The sequence below is a fragment of the Erinaceus europaeus genome, chromosome 6 (assembly GCF_950295315.1).
Source record: "Erinaceus europaeus chromosome 6, mEriEur2.1, whole genome shotgun sequence".
Lineage (NCBI taxonomy): Eukaryota > Metazoa > Chordata > Mammalia > Eulipotyphla > Erinaceidae > Erinaceus > Erinaceus europaeus.
The window spans coordinates 4361164-4380456 of record NC_080167.1 but is presented as its reverse complement, the minus strand read 5'-3'; the positions used below and the strand labels follow the sequence as shown (position 1 = coordinate 4380456).

The window sequence follows — 19293 nt, the reverse complement described above, 5'->3', positions numbered from 1 at the left end:
CGCCCCCACTCGCGGCGCCTCTCCGGTGACCCCGCCTCCCCCGCTCTCCAGGTGGACGAGCAGGTGCACGCCTGCTACGCACAGACCATGTCCGAGTGGCTGGGCTGCGAGGCCATCGTGCGGCAGAGGGAGCGCGAGTCCCACGCGGCGGCGCTGGCCAAGTGCTCGTCGGGGGCCAGCCTGGACGGCCACCTGCACCGCATGATGCACCGGGACTCCACCGTCAGCAACGAGGTGGGGTGGGGCGGGGCGGGGCGGGGCGGGGCGGGGCGGGGCGGGTCGTGATGGGGTCCGGGGCACCGCCTCTCACCTGCCCCCTCCGCTCTCAGTCCTCCCAGAGCTGCAGCTCAGGCCGCCAGAACCTCCGCCTGCAGAGCGACTCGAGCAGCAGCACGCAGGTGATCACCTGGGCCCCGCCCACCGAGAGAGCCCCGCCCACCAGCTCAGACCACGCCCACCCGCCTGTCGTGTGGGCGGGGCTGCTTATCCCCTTTGTCCTGCCATCAACAACTGGGACTTTAAGGCCACCGCACAGGAATCTCCTCTCCCTACTGAGAAATTAAGTCACTGGCCATCTCTGACCCCCGAGGGATAGATGAAATCCTACTCTCCTTGTCAAAAAAATAATAAAAATAGTAGGGGGCTGGGCAGGGGCGCAGCGAGTTAAGCTCACATAGTGCGAAGCACAAGGACCCGCACAAGGATCGGGGTTCGAGCCTCTGGCTCTCCACTTGCGGGGGAGGGGGGTCGCTTCACAGGCAGTGAAGCAGGTCTGCAGGTGTCTGTCTTTCTCTCCCCCTCTGTCTTCCCTTCCTCTCTCAATCTCTCTGTCCTATCAAAAAAAAAATGACCATAGGAGCAGTGGATTCATAATGCAGGCACTGAAACCCAGTGATAACTCTGGAGGCAAAATAAATAATAATAATAATGATAAGATATTGCAGAGTAGACTGCACTGGGCTTGAGCCATCTCTGTTTCCCACTGGCCCTGCCTGCAGGTGGCGCTGCCATCACCGGTTAGCTGTGTCTCCCTACAGGCCCGTCCCTGTGCCTTCAGGAACAAAGACATGTAGGCAGAATGCGGACTCTTTTCCACCCTCCGCCAAAACCCATCACACATCTTCTTCCTCAACTGCCCGTTGCTTTCAGTGAACAGAAATGCTAGCTTCATCTCACGAAGTATTAGAGGGGAAAAAAGCCGGGCTAGGGAGATAGCATCGTGGATCTGCAGAAGACTCTTCTGCCTGAGCCTCTGAGGACCCAGGTTTGATTCCCAGAACCCCTGTCTGCCAGAACTGAGCAGGAGCGTGTCAGGAAAGAAAGGAAAGGGCCAAGGGCAAAATGCTCAGTTACTTCTTGTGTCAGAAGAGGAGGCGTGAGCACATGTCAGTCCGTTTATCCACTTACAAAACCCTGGCAGGGGGCTGGGTGGTGGCACATCTGGTTAAGTGCACATGTTACAGTGTGCAAAGTCCTCACCTGCAGAGGGAAAGCTTCACAGGTGGAGAAGCAGGGCTGCAGGTGTCTCTCTGTCTCTCTCCCTATCTCCCCATTCTTCTCGATTTCTGACCGTCTCTATTCAATAAAAATGAAGATAATAATTTTTTAAAGATTTTATTTATTAATGAGAAAGATAGGCAGAAAGAACCAGACATTACTCTGGCACATGTGCTGCTGGGTATTGAACTCGGGACCTCATGCTTGAGAGTCCAATGATTTGTCCATTGCACCACCTCCTGGACCACAAAGATAATAATTTCTAATTGACTTTAAAAGAAAACAAAGCCATGGCAGGATAAAGCACTCTAACCAAAACTAAATGCCTGCGCAAGTTGGGAGGGAGGCTGCGGAAAGAGGCTGTATTTCTCTGAATGTGCCTAGCTTCCTCGTTTGACTTTGAGTTGGGTGGATATATATACATATATCCCTCTAACAGAAAAAAAAAAAACCTGGGAGTCGGGAGGTGGCACAGTGGGTTAAGCGCACGTGGCGCAAAGTGCAAGGACCTGCGTAAGGATCCCGGTTTGAGCCCCCAGCTCCCCACCTGCAGGGGAGTTGCTTCACAGGTAGTGAAGCAGGTCTGCAGGTGTCTTTCTCTCCCCCTCTCTGTCTTCCTCTTTCTCTTGATTTCTTTCTGTCCTATCCATCAACAATGGCAACAACAACAATAATAACAATGATAAACAACAAGGGCAACAAAAGGGGAGGACATCCTTAAACTAATAGTCAAATTGGTGACAGATAAGTTGGTGTAGAGAAGCATTTCAAGCAACCTTGGAATATGACATATTCTTTCCATTTTTAAAATTATTTATTGGATAGAGATAGCCAAATATTGAGAGGGAAGGGGGAGATAGAGAAGAGAGATACCTGCCGACCTACTTCACCACTCCGGAAGCTTTCCCCTGCAGGTGGGGACTGGGGGCTTGAACACTGGTCCTTGCACATTGCAACATGTGAGCTCAGCCAGGTGTGCCACCACCTGGCCCCTTGACCACTTTTTCTATTTAAATTATACGCAGTGAGATGAAAGTGATTCCCTTCCTCCCGCTTCAGCTCCCTCTTACTCCTTCCGCTGTCACCTGCTTCTTTGTCTTTTGAAAACAGATTAGTCTATGTATTTCCAGGGGTGTAAGTCACTTTTTAACTTTCCCCATATGGAAAGGTTACATTTTGTTCTGCCGTTTCCTTTTTCCTGGCTGTATGGTATCCCACTGCTTGCATTTTCCCAGTGCCCTCACCCCGGCCCCTGTCTGTGTGTTCAGGTGTTTGAGTCCGTGGATGAAGTGGAGGCGGAGGGCAGGCTGGAGGAGAAGCTGCCCAAGCTCCCCAGCGGCACCCTGGTGAACGGTACCTGCTCCCCGGACTCCGGCCACCCGTCCTCCCACAACTTCTCCTCTGGCCTCTCAGAGCACTCGGAGCCCAGCCTGAGCACAGAGGACAGTGTCCTGGACGTCCAGCGGAGCGCCGCCCCAGTGGCCCGGGCGGAGGACGGCAGCGTGGACGACGGCCAGAGCAGCGAGGCCACCACGTCCCGGGACGAGATCGCCCGCCAGGAGCTGGCTGTGCAGGACAGCCTGGAGAGCGACCTGCTGGCCACCGAGAGCATGGATGAGTTCATGTCCATCTCGGGCAGCCTGGATGTGGCGCCCCTGCCCGACAAGGAGGTCTGGGGGGGCGGCCAAACGGACAAGCACAGCCCCGGGGGCAGTGAGGGCAACCTGTCGGAGGAGCCCGAGATGGAGAGCCTCTTCCCCGCGCTGGCGTCTCTGGCCGTGACAGCCGGTGCCAATAACGAGGTCTCTCCGGTGTCGTCCAGCGGCGTCACCTACTCCGTAAGCCCCCCTCTCCCCTCCGCCTCTTTCCCTGTCACACCTCACAAGTTCAGCGCTGCTTATACTGGGACAGCACCAGGGCCTAGCTGCACCCCGAGTGTGTGTCTGTGCCCCCCCCAGTTTTCTCACCCGACAGCTGGGGCACAGAGTTGGGGAGCTCGGTTATCCAGAGAGACTCCTGGGTCACTGCGTTCTCTCCACCACGAGGAGTTCATGAAGGAACCCACTGGGAGGGCAGCAAACACAGGATGCTTAGCCAGGGGCCCAGGTTCAATCACTGGCACTGTCCTATACCAGAGCTCGGCAGTGCTATGGTGTTCCTCACCCAGCACAGATACAAAGATCTTAAGAAAATAAAACCAAGGGAGTCGGGTGGTAGCACAGCGGGTTAAGCGCACGTGGCGCAAAGTGCAGGGACCGGCGTGAGGATCCCAGTTCGAGCCCCGGCTCCCCACCTGCAGGGGAGTCGCTTCACAGGCGGTGAAGCAGGTCTGCAGGTGTCTGTCTTTCTCTCCCCCTCTCTGTCTTTCCCTCCTCTCTCCATTTCTCTCTGTCCTACCCAACAACGATGACATCAATAACAACAATAATAACTACAACAACAAAACAAGGGCAACAAAAGGGAAGAAAGGAAGAAAAGAAAAGAAAAGGAAAAAAACACAGGTGTGGAGATATGTGGTGGTAACACATAGAACTTTTTTTTTTTGCCTCCAGGGTTATTGCTTGGTGTCTGCACTATGAATCCACTGCTCCTGTGGCCTTTTTTTTTTTTTTTTGACAGGACAGAGAGAAATTGAGGGAGAAGAGGGAGAGGAAGACAGAGAGACACCTGCAGACCTGCTTCACTGCTTGTGAAGTGACCCCCCTGCAAGTGGGGAGGGGGGGCTGGGGCTTGAAACAGAGCCAGGATTCTCCTGCAGGTCCTCGCGCTTTGTACTGTGTGTGCTCAAGCTGGTGTGCCACTGCCCAGCCCTCATAAAACTTCCATGCCTGAGGTCCTAGAGGCAGCAGGTTCAAATCCTGGCTTAAACCATATGCCAGAGCTCAGTGGTGCTTTAATCATTCTCTCTTCTTACCATGCGCAAGGACCCAGGTTCCCGTCCCCACTCCCCACCTGCAGGGGAGAAGCTTCATGAGCGGTGAAGCAGGGCTGCAGGTGTCTCTGTTTCTCTCCCCCTCTGTCTCTTCTCCCCTCTCAATTACTCCCTGCCCTATAGAGAAAATAAACATAAAGGATCATTAAAAATAAAAGGAAGGTCCCCACCTGCAGGGGGTTCACTTCACGGACTGTGAAGCAGGTCTGCAGGTGTCTGTCTTTCTCTCCCCCTCTCTGGCTTCCCCTCCTCTCTGCATTTCTCTCTGCCCTATCCAATAACGACATTAATAACAATAATAACTACAGCAATAAAAAGGGCAACAAAAGGGAAAATAAACAAATATAAAAAATTTAAAACTTTTAAAATAAAATGAAGGGAGTCGGTCGGGTGGTAGTGCAGTGGGTTAAGCGCACGTGGCGCAAAGCGCAAAGACTGTAAGGATCCCGGTTTGAGCCCCCATCTCCCCACCTGCAGGGGAGTCGCTTCACAGGCGGCGAAGCAGGTCTGCAGGTGTCTGACTTTCTCTCCCCCTCTGTCTTCCCCTCCTCTCTCCATTTCTCTTTGTCCTATCCAACAACGACGACATCAATAACAACATCAATAAAACAACAAGGGCAACAAAAGGGAATAAATGAATATTATTTTAAAAAGTGAAATGAGGGGAGTCGGGCTGTAGCACAGCGGGTTAAGCGCAGGTGGCGCAAAGCACAAGGACCGGCATAAGGATCCCGGTTCGAACCCTGGCTCCCACCTGCAGGGGAGTCGCTTCCCAGGCGGTGAAGCAGGTCTGCAGGTGTCTATCTTTCTCTCCTCCTCTCTGTCTTCCCCTCCTCTCTCCATTTCTCTCTGTCCTATCCAACAACGACAACAACAATAATAACTACAACAATAAAACAACAAGGGCAACAAAAGGGAATAAATAAAAAGTGAAATGAAATAAAAATGTGGCATATTTAAAAAATGAAATCGAAAATGACAGTCAACCACTAGGCAGTGGGAACACTGGGGTCAGGCAGCTCGAATCCCCTGTAGGCGCGTCACTGTAGGTCCCTGAGCACCTCTCCTTCCTAGTGCTCCTTGAGCCTCCCTCCCTGACTTAGCTTGTGCATTAATGAGTGAAGAACGAGCTGGCACTCGGGGCGACGGTGGTGCGCCGCGGGGGCCGGGGGGCCACTCTGTAGCCGCCTGGATGCCCAGCAGCCCGGTCTAGACAAGGGTCTAGTATCTGACACACATCAGACTTTGCTGTCCTGCCCCCAAAGTCCCAGTTCAAGGCCATCAGCGGACAGAGGGAGGCTCCCCGTGTGCCCTCTGCAGACCCCACAGCTGACATGCGGAAGGGCAGAGCAGGGAGCGCCCAGGCGGCCTGGGGCCCGGGCCTCGGGGTCCGGCACCCTGCAGCTGCCCGTCTCTCCCCTCTCGGCCCCAGCCCGAGCTGCTGGACCTGTACACGGTGAACCTGCACCGCATCGAGAAGGACGTGCAGCGCTGCGACCGTAACTACTGGTACTTCACGCCCGCCAACCTGGAGAAGCTGCGGAACGTCATGTGCAGGTGGCCGGCGAGGCGGGGGCGGGGCCTACCGTGAGGGGCGGGGCCTAGAGGGGCGGGGCTGTCGCGGTGGGCGGGGCCCGGCTACCAAGGGGATTGGCGTGGGTGGGGCCAACGGGAGGGGGCGGGACTTCGGGGGGACCTACCCTGGGGCGGGGCTGCCGAGCTGGGCCCTGCTGCCCATTCTTGGGTGTGCGGTTTTGTGCGTGTCGCATCTGTCTGTCTCCGTCCGCTCACCTTTGAGTGAGGAGGGCCTTGCTGACAGCCCCTTTCTCACGCGATGGCGTGGAGAGTTGTGTGGTGCGCTGAGGCTGCAGTAAAAGTTGCATGACTAAGGGGTGGATGGGGACTGTGGCCTCACCTGCTCAAGGACCCCAGGGCCTGGCTGTGCACCCTTGCTACAGACTCCCACTCCCCTCCGCCAGGCTGGAGAGGCAGGTGCCCTGGGAGAGGCGAGTAGGGCTGGAGAGAGGAACTTGGAGGAGACCCCAGATGCCTGAGGCCTCCCCGATAGGAGCTGGGCATTGTTCTGCCCAGTGGTGGGCGACCTTGGGGATCCCCCCACCCCAGCTGGGCCTCTGGAGGGTCTGAGCAGAGAGCGTGGGGAGGGGTGGCCTGGGGGAGCGGCAGGCTGTCGGGGGGCAGGTGCCATCTTCCGTGTCCGTCGCAGCTACATTTGGCAGCACATTGAAATCGGCTACGTGCAGGGCATGTGTGACCTCCTGGCCCCGCTGCTGGTCATCCTGGATGATGGTGAGTGTCCCCGCCCTGGGCCAGGAGAGGGAGGCCAGTGAGCAGGCTTCCAGGGTCCTCCTGCCCCGTATCCCCAGCACCCCTCACCCAGCACGGCCTTCCCGGCCACTGAGAAATGTGAGCCGGGACTGGCTGGGAGCCTCCACTGCTGCAGGCACCCAGACTTTGCAGAGCCTGCACCGATCTCTGGCAGACGCTTCCCACAAAGCAAAAGAGAGAATTCCCTTCTCTGAGCACCGGGCACCCCACTGGTGCCCTGAGACCCACGCCAGGCCAAGGGGACCCATCCCAGGGAACCCACAGACCAGTGGCCCTGTGAGAGTTGGTCCAGAAACTCTCCACTGCATTTTCTGGGAGCAAGCAGGGCATCCCCCCCAAATGTGGGGGAGCTCTGGGTCTGAAATTGATTGGGGTAGCCGATCAGACTGACCAAGGAGACACACACACACACACACACACACACACACACACACACACACACACACACACTGGGCAGGCCTCACCATCCATTCATGATTAAAAGAAACATTTACAAACTCTTAATAGAAGAGAACTTCCTGGGAGGCTGGAAGCGGCACATCCAGTTAAGCGCACATAGTCCTAAGCGCCAGGATCCGGGTTCAAACCCCCACTCCACACCTGCAGGCAGAACGTTTCATAAGCGGTGAAGCGGGCCTGCAGATGTCTCTCTCTCCTCCTCTCTATTTCCCCCTCTTCTCTCGATTTCTCTGTGTCCTATCCAATAAAATGGAAAAAATGGCCACCAGGAGCAAGGGATTTGTAGTGCCAGCACCGAGGCCCAGCAATAACAACCTTGGGGCCTGGGGGAAGAAAGCAAAAAATAAATACATAAATAGGAATGAAGTCCTTATTCCTTGGGAAACCTTCCAGCCCAGCATTCATTCTCCAAGGTTCCCAGTATTAAGAGAGGAAGAAAAAAAAAAAGCCATTTGGAAGTCATTGTAACACACTGGCTTAGCAGCAAGCAGTAGCTGTCTCTATTTCTGGCCTTCACGGAGCCTGTCCTTCGCGCTGCAGTGAGTGAAGGGACTCTCCTGGAAGGGACGTTTTCCAGAGTCACAGTGTGAAGACACTGGGCCCGTAACACCCTCCCAGTCCTGACTAGTGCCACCACCGCCGCCGCCTCCTGCCACCAGGGCTATCGCTGGTTCTGGCTGAGTGCTGACACTGTGAATCCACTGCTCCCACTGGCCATTTTTTTTTTCCTATTTTAATTTTTTCTTTCTATTTTTTGATGGGACAGAGAGAAATTGAGAGGGGAGGGGGAGATAGGGAGGAAGAGACCAAGAGAGAGACCTGTAGACCTGCTTCACCTCTTGGAAGCTTCCCCCCTGCAGGTAGGGACTTGGGTCTCGAACCCAGATCCTTATACTAGGTTCTGTGCATGTTCAACTAGGTGCACCGCCACCCAGGCCCCCTGACTAATGCTGTTTGACTTCACGAACTCAGGAAACAGCAGAACATGAAGGAAGAAATAAAAAGAAAATGAGTTGAGGCCACCTTAAAGTTGTCTTGCTTTTATTATGTCAAAAAAAAACCAGGTTGTCTGTTACCTGTTACCCTTCTAGAAGGAAATTTAAGCCAGCACCCAGGGGGCTGCACCCTCATCGGGAGCCCCCAGTCCTCACACGGCGCTCCTGAGCTGGCCTGCTGAGCGCTGGCCGTCTGGAGCCCGGCTCGCGGGCTGGGCGCTGACCGTCCGTCCCTGCCGTCCGCAGAGGCCTTGGCCTTCAGCTGCTTCACGGAACTCATGAAGAGGATGAACCAGAACTTCCCCCACGGTGGCGCCATGGACTCGCACTTTGCCAACATGCGGTCCCTGATCCAGGTAGCCGCCACCCTCGCCCCCACCGCCCACACAGCGCCAGGGGGGCTCAGCTAGTGGAGTGCAGGACAGGACGTGTGGGAGGGCTGGGCAGGCTCCTGGCTCTGTCCCCGGGGTCGTATGTGGCTCAGTGCTGCTCTGGCTTCTCTCTCTCACGCGAAGTGCTCTCCACCGCATGCGAAGCGGATGAAACCAGTCTTTAAACTATGACAGCACAACTCAGAAGTCACGTAGCTCATCCCAGCCTCACCCGGTAGACCCAGCCACTCTGGTCGGCGCCAGCAGACTCCCCCACCCCCCAGCTGTCACCTGGTGCAAACACTGGTGACAGCCATGACTAAGACCTGGGCCTCCACTCTTTAAGGAACTGAACTGTTAAGCCTTTTTCCTCAAAGTAATTTTAGAGTAGTTACACACACACACACGGACTACGATTTACACGCCGCCATCAAACCCACCCATCTCTTTAAGATATTTATTTCCTTATTTCTTGAATAGAGACAGAGAAATCAAGAGAGGAGGAGAAGACGGAGAGGGAGGGAGGGAGAGAGAGTGACTGAGAGACTGAGAGACCTGCAGCACTGCTTCACTATGTGAAGCACTTGCCCCCTGCATGTTGAGGACTGGGGGATTGAACCCGGGTCTTTGAGCAATGTAGCAACCCGGTGCACCACTGCCCATACCCTGTTTATCATTTTTAAAGATTTGATAGGCAGAGAGAAACTGAGAGAGAAGAGAAGACAGATAAAGAGACACATGTACCTGTGCTTCACCATTTGTGAAGCTTCCCACACACACACACACTCCACCGATAGGGACTTGGGGCTTGAACCCCGGTCCTTTGTGTTCCTTTTTGTTGCTGAGTAGTATTCCACTGTAGACATGGGCCATGCTTGTTGATTCATTCCTCTGATGGACACTAGTTGTTTCCGCTTTTTGCCTGTTATGAGTCTTGCCACTGTGCACTGTTGTGTGTCATTTCTTTGTAAGAATAATTTATTTATCAACATGAGAGGGGGGTCACTCTGGCACATGCAATGTGAGATGGGACTCAGGGGCTGTAGCATGATTCTGAGCTCCCCCCTCCGATTCTCGTGGGGCTGGGCACACAGCTGGAACAGCACTGACCCTGTTTCCAGGCCTCCAGCCAAGCATGGGAACCCAGCTCCTCTGCCTTCTGCTGTCTATTATTATTATCATTGTTGTTGTTGTTGTTGTTATCATTCTTATTGGATAGAGACCGAGAGAAATTGAGAGGGAAAGGGGAAGCTAGAGAGGGAGGGAGACAGAGAGACACCTGCAGCCCTGCTTCACCACTCGTGAAGCTTCCCTCCGCTAGTGGGGACCAGGGGCTTGAACCTGGGTCCTTGAGCACAGTAATGTGTGCGCTTCGCCAGCCCCAGCCCCTCATCTGTGGTCTTTCTGTGAATGGTCATTGAGAGAGGGAAGGGGTCCTTTGGGGTCAGGGTCTGTGTCTCTGATTATTGTTTACCCCGGCTCACTGTCTTCCTCGTCCTGGGCGCTGGGTGGGTTCACGTCTCTTGACTTTCACTCAGAGTCCTTGGCCGCTTTGGGCATAGGCTGTCTGGCGCCCTCCTGCCCCTGACGCCCGCCTGCCCTCCCGCTTTCCGGCAGATCCTGGACTCTGAGCTCTTCGAGCTGATGCACCAGAATGGCGACTACACTCACTTTTACTTCTGCTACCGCTGGTTCCTGCTGGACTTCAAGCGAGGTGCCTGCTTCTGAGGGACCAGAGCAGAGCCCGGGGACAGGCCTCCATGGAGGCGAGGCTGGGCGGCGGCTGGGCGGCGCGTGCATCCAGGGAGAGATTCTGGCTCAGAACACCTCCCTTCCCTTGAGGTGACGCTGCCGTGGGTGGTGCTGCTGTCCCGTAGGACAGAGGAATCTGGGGCTGAGAGCGGCCAGGCAGGGTCAGGGGCCGCCTCCCTCAGCTCACTTAGCCAGCCCAGTGCCCCTCTCTGCTTCCTTTTTATTTGGCCTCCGGGGTTATTTCTGGGTCTCATGCCTGCACTCGAATCCACTGCTCCTGGAGGCTATTTTTTCCCCTTTTGTTGCCCTGGTTGTTTATCATTATCATTATTGTTGTTGTTGTTGTTGTTGTTGTTGTTCTTATTGCTGTTGTTGTTGGATAGGACAGAGAGAAATGGAGAGAGACGGGGATGACAGGGGGAGAGAAAGACAGACACCTGCAGACCTGCTTCACCGCTTGTGAAGCGACTCCCCTGCAGGTGGGGAGCCGGGGGCTCGAACCGGGATCCTTACACCAGTCCTTGCAGTTTGCACCATGTGCATTTAACCTGCACTACCACCCGGCCCCCTTTGCTTCCTTTTAAAAAAAATCCTGTGGCCATGCGGTCAGGTGGTGGCACACCTGGTTAAGCGCACACATTACTGTGCACAGAAACTTAGGTGCAAGCCCCTGGTCCCCCCACCTGTGGAGGAGAGCTTCACGAGCAGTGGAGCAGGCCTGCAGGTGTCTCTCCTCTCTCCTCCTTTTTTCCTCCTCTCTCTCTCTCTACCCATTAAAAAAAAAGGGAGGAGGGGCCAAGTGGTGGTGCACCTGGTTAAGCACACACATTACAGTGCGTCAGGACCCAGCCCAGGTTCAAGCCTCTGGTCCCCGCCTGCAGAACCCTTCACTTTCATGAGCAGTGAAGCAGGGCTGCAGGTGTCTCTCTGTGTCTCTCCCTCTCTACCTCCCCTCCCTTCTCAATCTCTCTCTCTCTTTATCCAGTAATAAAGAAATAAAATGGGAGTCGGGCGGTAGCGCAGCGGGTTAAACGCACGTGGCTCAAAGCACAAGGACCGGCTGAAGGATCCCGGTTCGAGCCCCTGGCTCCCCACCTGCAGGGGAGTCGCTTCACAAGCGGTGAAGAAGGTCTGCAGGTGTCTGTCTTTCTCTCTCCCTCTCTGTCTTCCCCTCCTCTCTCCATCTCTCTCTGTCCTATCCAACAACGACAACATCAACAACAACAATAATATCTACAACTATAAAAAACAAGGGCAACAAAAGGGAAAATAAATCAGTAAATATAAAAAATTAAAATAAAATAGATAAAAAAGATTTTTAAAAAAATGTTAAAAGGCGAGAGGAAAAGGCCGCCAAGAACGGAACAGTGGAGCTCTGTGGGCACAGGACCCCAGAAGTGATCCTGGCTGCAAAAAAATAAAAAAGGGCATCAGGGAATGAGCCAAAGGCCTCCTACTTGTGCAGAACCACCGCCGCCAGGCAGCCTCCCTGGCCTGACTGTTGTGTTTTTTCTGTGCACTTAGAGGAAGAGGAAAGAGAGACAGCCCCTAGCATCACCTCGCCATCCATGCAAGCCCCTTGTGCTGGCAGTGGTGCCAGGGTTCAAGCCCAGGGCCTCACATAGCAAGACATGTGCTCTGCCCACTGAGCTCTCTCCTGAGACCCCTTCTCTTCCATTTTGCTCCCCCCGTCAGAGACCAGGAACTCTGTGGCCCAGGGAGCTGGCTGGAGACGTGGCTTAAAAGTCGGACAGCCTGCTGACAGCACTGCACAGAGCTGGGTGGCTCTAACCCTTGCTCTGCCCTCTCTTCCCCGCACGCACGCACGCACGCACGCAGGGTCTAGGGAGACATCCCCTGGGTGCTCTAGGAGGCCGAGGGGTGGGGCGGGGACCCCTCAAACACGCAGGCACTCAGCCCCGCAGCTGTGAGCTGCCACCGCCGGATACCCCAAGTGCAGGGTGCGGCCCCCTCCCATGCCCGTGCTGCTGGGTGTCCCCGCAGAGCTGGTCTACGAGGACGTCTTCTCTGTCTGGGAGACCATCTGGGCCGCCAAGCACGTGTCCTCCGCCCACTACGTGCTGTTCATCGCACTGGCGCTGGTGGAGGTGTACCGAGACATCATCCTGGAGAACAACATGGACTTCACCGACATCATCAAGTTCTTCAACGGTACCGCAAGCCCGGTGGGCGGGGTGATGCCTGGGCTGAAGGGGAGGGGCTGTGTGCCGGCAGCTTTAGGGCTGAGGGTGTGCTGCTTCTTGAGGTGGCGGTGCCAGGCTGTGCTCCCCAGTGTTTTCCTCCACTTGTTTTAAATTTGTGATTCACAGTGAGTTACAAGATTGTAGGATGATGGGATCAAGCTCCACACCACACCCACCACCAGGGCCCCATGGGCTTTTGCCCTTCCTTCCTTCCTTCCTTCCTCTTCCTCCTCCTCCTTTGCAAGTTCACGTGAATCAAATCTCTAGCTTCCACATCTAAGTGAAACCCTCTGGTAGCTGCCTTTCTTCTCTTTTCTTCTTTTTTAATTTTCTTTATTCCCTTTTGTTGCCCTTGATGTTTTTTTATTGTTGTAGTTATTGTTGTTGTTATTGATGTTGTTGTTGGATAAGACAGAAATCGAGAGAGGAGGGGAAGACAGAGAGGGGGAGAGAAAGACAGACACCTGCAGACCTGCTTCACCACCTGTGAAGCGACTCCCCTGCAGGTGGGGAGCCGGGGACTCGAACCAGGATCCTTAAGCAGGTCCTTGCCTTAACCGGCTGCGCTACCGCCTGACTCCCTTTCTTCTCTTTTCTTATTTCACTAAGCATCATCACCTCCCATTCCGTCCATTTTGTCCCAAAGGACACAGTACTGTCTTTTTTGATGGCAGAGTAGTATTCCATGGAGTATCTATCGCATGACTTCTTCAGCCAGTCACCCGTGGATGGGCATCGAGGCTGCTCCCACTCTCTCTCTGGCTGTTGTGAACCATGCAGCTGTGAGCACAGGGCTGCACGCGTCCCTTCCAGCTAGTGTTTGAGTGTCCGCTGGATAAATGCCCAGGAGTGGGATTGCTGGCTAATTCCGTTTTTTATTTACTTCCATTGTTATTTACTTAAGGACCGTCCACTCGGCCTCCCAAGCAGAGTCCCCTCTTTCCCCACGACCTCGCCAACTCCCATCATTTCCTGTTTGCTGATGGAAGCCCTTCTCTCCGGTGTGAGGCGGGATCTCAGTGCAGTTTCATTTTGCATTTGTCTGAGGCTGAGTGCAGTGGGGCACGTCTCCACGTGCCTGCCGGCCATGTGTATGTCCCGTGCGTCTCTTTTATAGAAAACTGTCTATCAGGTCTCTGTTCCACTTCTCACTTTTTAAGCCAGAGCACCTCTCTTGTCTGGCTTATGGTGGAGCCAGGGATTGAACCTGGGCTCTTGGAGCCTCAGGTAGAGGAGGCTGCTGCAGAACCACTGTGCCGCCTCCCCTGCCAGCCCCCCCTGTTTTGCAGGTGAAGACGCTGAGGCTGGGAGGTGCAGCCCTGCTCCCAGAGCCCCCTCTTCGAAGGGGGTGCGGGGGGGACGCGGTGGGAGCCTCATGAGACGCCTTCCCTCTGCCCTTTCAGAGATGGCCGAGCGCCACAACACCAAGCAAGTCCTGAAGCTGGCCCGCGACCTGGTGCACAAGGTGCAGACGCTGATCGAGAACAAGTGAGGCGGCCGGGCCAGGTCTGTGCCAGCCTGCCCCTGCACGTGCGCAGGGCCCACTCCCCGACTTCCACACGGCCGGCCGGGGCCAGGGCTCACCCCTGTGTCCAGCCTTACGCTCTCCTGTTTGACCAAAGATGGCCAAGTCCGGGACTCTATCCCTGCACGAGACGGGGAGGGCAGAAGGATCCCCTCTCTTTCCCTCTCTCACCTAATCCTGTCAGCAGAGGCAGGGGCCCCATATGGAAGTTTTTTTTTTTTTTTTTTTGAGGGGGTAGGTCTGCTGGCAGCCTGGGGATCCCTCCCTCCTCTGGAAGTACCTTTGGAGATTGACCCAGAGCACAGCTAGAAGACAGGCTTGGAACCGGCCTGTGGGCCACTGCACAAAATTTGGGGCAGGGTCATCCTTCTTTGAGGGGGGCTGTCCTTTGGAACTCTGAGCCACCTGCCTCTCCCCACTAGGTCCCAGTATCCGCCTTCCCCCGTTATGACACTCCCAACCTCCCTGGACACTGCCACATGGCCCCACGGGGCAGAATGCCCGGTTTGAGAAGCACTGACCTCTGGGAGGGTGCCCCATGCTTCCCTCCCTGCTGCCCCCCCACCCTGAGCCTCAGTGTCCCCAGGAACCTCCTCTTCATAAAAGGCACATGGGGGGTCATCCCTTGCACATTTCCCCAGGGTTGGGGGTCCCCTGTGCTGTGTCCACCTCGTTTTTATCCCCTGCCTGGCCCAGGGTTGGGGGTCCCCCGTGCTGTGTCTGCCTCATTTTTGTCCCCTGCCTGACCCTCGGAGAGACCTACCTGCCTTCTTCTCAAGTGGGTGTCCCCACTGTGGTGGGTGACGGGGCCCTGTTGCTGGGGAGAGAGTCCCAGGCTATTGGGGGTGCCCCACACCCCTGCCCCTTGCCCCAGGCTCACCCCTCTCCCCGTTTTCACACAGGGAAGAGGTGTGCCGGTGAGGGCCTCCACACACACTTGCAGGCCACCTGCTCTGCTCCCCAAGTGCCCTTGCTCACTCAGTATGGGAGCAGAGGACGGGATGGGGGGCCTTGCCTGGACACGGTCCCCTCCCTGGCGTCACACCAAGGGTCCTCCAGGACCCCCATTAGCTAACTCACTGCGGTCCTGGCTGGAGGAGCAAGGTTGGGGGGTTGGTCCTGCCAGCTCTGTTCTCAGAAGGTTCCAGAATGGGCAGAAATAGCAGGTCAAAAAGGAAATCCTTCCTGTGAATATTGGAGACAACCCCAGCCCCAACAAACCAGGTGGCACCTGCTCCCTGCCCCTTCCCGGGGCCCCAGTGTGTGCGAACCCCACCTTCCACCTACCTGGGAGCTTCTCCCCTGGATGGACAGCCTGGGCAAGAGCATCCCATGAGAACTGCACCCCTCTCGGCTCCCCCCAAAGGCCGCTCCAGATGCCCTTCTCACAGTTCACAACAGGGAGGCAACCCTGACAGGCCCAGGCCCAGACCTCCCGATTCTTCTGGCGACAGAGTACAGCACAAGACCCCATCCCCATCCCCGTCCCCTCCTGTGGCCTCTGGGGACATTCCTGTGGTTGTGGCTTGTGTTGATGTGGCTCACTGTCCCCTCACTCGGCCTGTGTGTGTATGTGTGTGTGTCCTGTATGTGAGTGTGCAGGCTGCCCGCGTCTCGTAAGTACCCCTAGCGTGTCCTGTGCCTGTTTACTGCAGCCGTGTCTCCACACAAAATATATTTAAAGAGACGTGTACCAATCCATTTTGTGGTGTTTTTTTTTTTCTTTCAGTGTTTAGGGGGATTGTATTTTAATGCAAAGCAAAGAAATGTGTGTTGCTGAAAACTGGGACCTCCTCACCCCCCAGAGTAGCCCATCTAGGACAGCTGCCTCGTCTCCCCCTAGAATAGGAGCAGCTAAGCCCCTCTCACCTCTTGCTGTGCCCACCCCAAGCCAGTGGTCCAGAACCACTCGCTTTGGCTTCTGCCACCAGAGTTAGAGCTGGGCCTGGGTGCCTGCACGACAAATCCACCACTCCTAGTAGTTCTTTTTTGTTTCAACAAATTTTTTTTTGGAGGGGGAGGGCAGGCAGTAGCACACCAGGTTAAACACACATGGTATGAAGTGCAAGGATCCCGGTTCGAGCTTCTGGCTCCCCACCTGCAGGGGGGTCACTTCACAAGCGGTGAAGCAGGTCTGCAGGTTTCTATCTTTCTCTCCCCCTCTCTGTCTTCCCCTCCTCTCTCAGTTTCTCTCTGTCCTATCCAACAACAACAGCAACAACAGTAATAACAGCAACAACAATGGGAAAAGATGGCCTCCAGGAGCAGTGGATTCATAGTGCAGGTACCAAGCCCCACAAATAAGCCTGAAGGCAAAAAAAAAATTGTTTTGGATAGAGAGAAATTGAGAGGGGAGGGGGAGAAAGAGAGGAAAAGAAAGACACCTTCAGGGAGTTGGGCGGTAGTGCAGCGGGTTAAGCACATGTGGAGCAAAGCGTAAGGACCGGTGTAAGGGTCTCGGTTCGAGCCCCCGGCTCCCCACCTGCAGGGGAGTCACTTCACAGGCGGTGAAGCAGGTCTGCAGGTGTCTATCTTTCTCTCCCCCTCTTTGTCTTCCCCTCCTCTCCATTTCTCTCTGTCCTATCCAATGACAACAGCAACAACAATAATAATAATAACCACAACAATGATGGAACAAGGGCAACAAAAGGGAAAAAAAATGGTCTCCAGGAGCAGTGGATTTGTGGTGCAGGCACTGAGCCCCGGCAATAACCCTGGAGGCAAAAAAAAAAAAAAAAGACACCTTCAGCCCTGCTTACCACTTGTGAAGCTTCCCCCCTGCAGGTGGGGACTAGGGGTCTTGAACCTGGGTCCTTGAGCATGGCAATGTGCACTACAAGGTGTGTCACAGCCTGACCCCAGAACCACTGGTTCTGAATTTTTTTTTTTTAAATGTATAATCACCACTCCCAGGCCACAAACAAAAGAAGAAACAAAAGACAGCCCCAGAAGAGCTTTACTTTCCCCCTCTCTTTCTTTCTCTCTCGAAAAAATATTTCCTATTGGATAGAGACAGAAATCGAGAGGGGGTAGGGGATAGAGAAGGAGAGAGAGACACCTGCAGCCCTGCTTCACCACTCGTGAAGCTCCCCCTCCCACAGGTGGGGATCAGGGTCTTGAACCTGGGTCCTTGTGCACTGTAATGTGTGCACTCAACCAGATGCATCACCGCCTGGCCCTGTGGAGCTTCTCTGCTTGAAGGACGTGGAGAATTGAAACAGAAAGGCCCTCCCGCTCCACCACCTGAACTCACATCTGGAGCACTGGTTACGGTCCTCAGGTCGGCCACTTCCTGGCTGTGTGGCCTTGAGCCAGGCTGCTCAGTCACAGCTCAGAGGGACTCATCCCTTCTGGAGAAACTTGAGGTGATTACCAGCCAGGCAAAAACCTCCCTCCACGTTTACACACACCCAGTGACACCCCAGGAGAGCCCTCTGAGCCCAGGACAAGTGGAGACGCGTGGGAAGGACAGCTGGAGCCCCTGTCCAGACCGGCTCAGTCAGCCTGGCCAGAATTCACGTGAGACGACTGTCCTGTTCCTGAGCCCTTCCAGGGCCCTGCAATGCTGTGCAGGACCCCCCCCCCCCCCCCCCCGCCCCTTCCTCTGTGTACTCACTTCTCCTTAGCAAGGGTGTGTTCTGGCCTCTGGCAAATGAACACGGCAAATGGCTTTGCTCTCTGGGCTGGAAAATTGCTCCTCTGGGCATTGTCAAAATAGTTCAGAGAGGAAATGAACGGACTTGGGAGCCCTGGGGAGGTTATTACAAGGAGGAGACGGCATATCCCCAGAGCCGACTGTGTGAAGGAGTGGGGTGACAGGAGCAAAGAATCTCCCCAGTGTCTTCTGGAACATGCCCCCCACCCCCACCTCCGCCCCCCAGCTCTTTTTTTTTTTAAATAGTTATCCATGATCACCTGTGACCAGTAGTTTTGTATTTTTAAAAAATATTTATTCACTTTTGTTGCCCTTGTTGTTTTATTGTTGTGGTTATTGTGGTATTGATGTTGTTGTTGTTGGATAGGACAGAGAGAAATGGAGAGGGGAGGGGAAGACAGAGAGGGGGAGAGAAAGACAGACACCTGCAGACCTGCTTCACCGCTTATGAGCTTATGAAGCGACTCCCCTGCAGGTGGGGAGCCGGGGGCTTGAACCGGATCCTTACGCCGGTCCTTGTGCTTTGCACCACGTGCGCTTAACCCGCTGCGCCACCGCCAGACTCGCCCCCCCCCCCCCGTCTCTTTTGAACACCTGGGAGGTGGGTTCCCAGGCTCTGTGACTTTCTGTGGTTTAAAAAGCGAAGCTAGGGAGTCGGGCGGTGGCGCAGTGGGTTAAGTACACGTGGCGCAAAGCGCAAGGACCGGCGGCGTAAGGATCCCGGTTCGAGCCCCCGGCTCCCCACCTGCAGGGGAGTCGCTTCACAGGCGGTGAAGCAGGTCTGCAGGTGTCTGTCTTTCTCTCCCCCTCTCTGTCTTCCCCTCCTCTCTCCATTTCTCTTGTCCTATCCAACAACGATGACAACAATAATAACTACAAGAATAAAACAACAAGGGCAACAAAAGGCGATAAATAAATAAATTAAAAATGAATAACAGGATCACCTCCAGGAAGGGGTGTGGCTATTCTTGGGTGAGCCTTTAAAGCCAGGAGAATGCGTCTTGGGGGGGCTCCGGGTTTGATCCAGAGAGACTAGTGGAACTCCGCAGATTCTCTCTGTTTCACTCTACCTCCCCCCAAATTGTTTCCAAAAGTAATCAGGTCAGCTTTACCACACGTACACAGAACCCCCAAGCTCGCTTTCTGGTAGCACGTGTACATAAACAAGTAGGTGAGTAAATAAAACGAAAGCAAGCCCAGAGCTGGATCAGGATGAGGAAGGTGGAAGCAGAGAGCCCAAGTCCAGCCCACCCTACCTCCCTCGAAGCGACTGTCAGCCCCTGGCTCAGACACTCACTGCCGTGTGGCCTTGGGCAAGTGGCCAGGCCTCTCTGAGTCCGAGTTTTCACTTCTTTTTTTTTTTTAATATTTATTTTATTTATTTATTCCCTTTTGTTGTCCTTGTTGTTTTATTGTTGTAGTTATTATTGTTGTTGTTGTTGTTGGATAGGACAGAGAGAAATGGAGAGAGGAGGGGAAGACAGAGAGGGGGAGAGAAAGATAGACACCTGTAGACCTGCTTCACCGCCAGTGAAGTGACTCCCCTGCAGGTGGGGA

The 19293-nt window shown here is 54.9% G+C and overlaps 1 protein-coding gene across 2 annotated transcripts in view; it reads left to right on the top strand.

The window, feature by feature from the left end:
* The window catches only part of SGSM1 (small G protein signaling modulator 1), a 44112-nt gene extending 28330 nt beyond the window's left edge, over positions 1-15782 (top strand). Inside the window, exons 17-25 of one of the 2 annotated variants that reach the window (XM_060192558.1) lie at positions 52-234; positions 330-398; positions 2766-3335; positions 5862-5986; positions 6654-6736; positions 8476-8585; positions 10218-10314; positions 12357-12524; positions 13960-15782. In XM_060192558.1, the coding sequence (XP_060048541.1) occupies positions 52-234; positions 330-398; positions 2766-3335; positions 5862-5986; positions 6654-6736; positions 8476-8585; positions 10218-10314; positions 12357-12524; positions 13960-14048 (1494 nt within the window). In that variant the 3' untranslated portion in view covers positions 14049-15782. Of the gene's footprint in view, positions 1-51; positions 235-329; positions 399-2765; positions 3336-5861; positions 5987-6653; positions 6737-8153; positions 8380-8475; positions 8586-10217; positions 10315-12356; positions 12525-13959 lie in introns of those variants that run through there. The other variant, XM_060192559.1, reaches the window with a different exon arrangement.
* The last annotated feature ends 3511 nt before the right edge of the window (positions 15783-19293 follow it).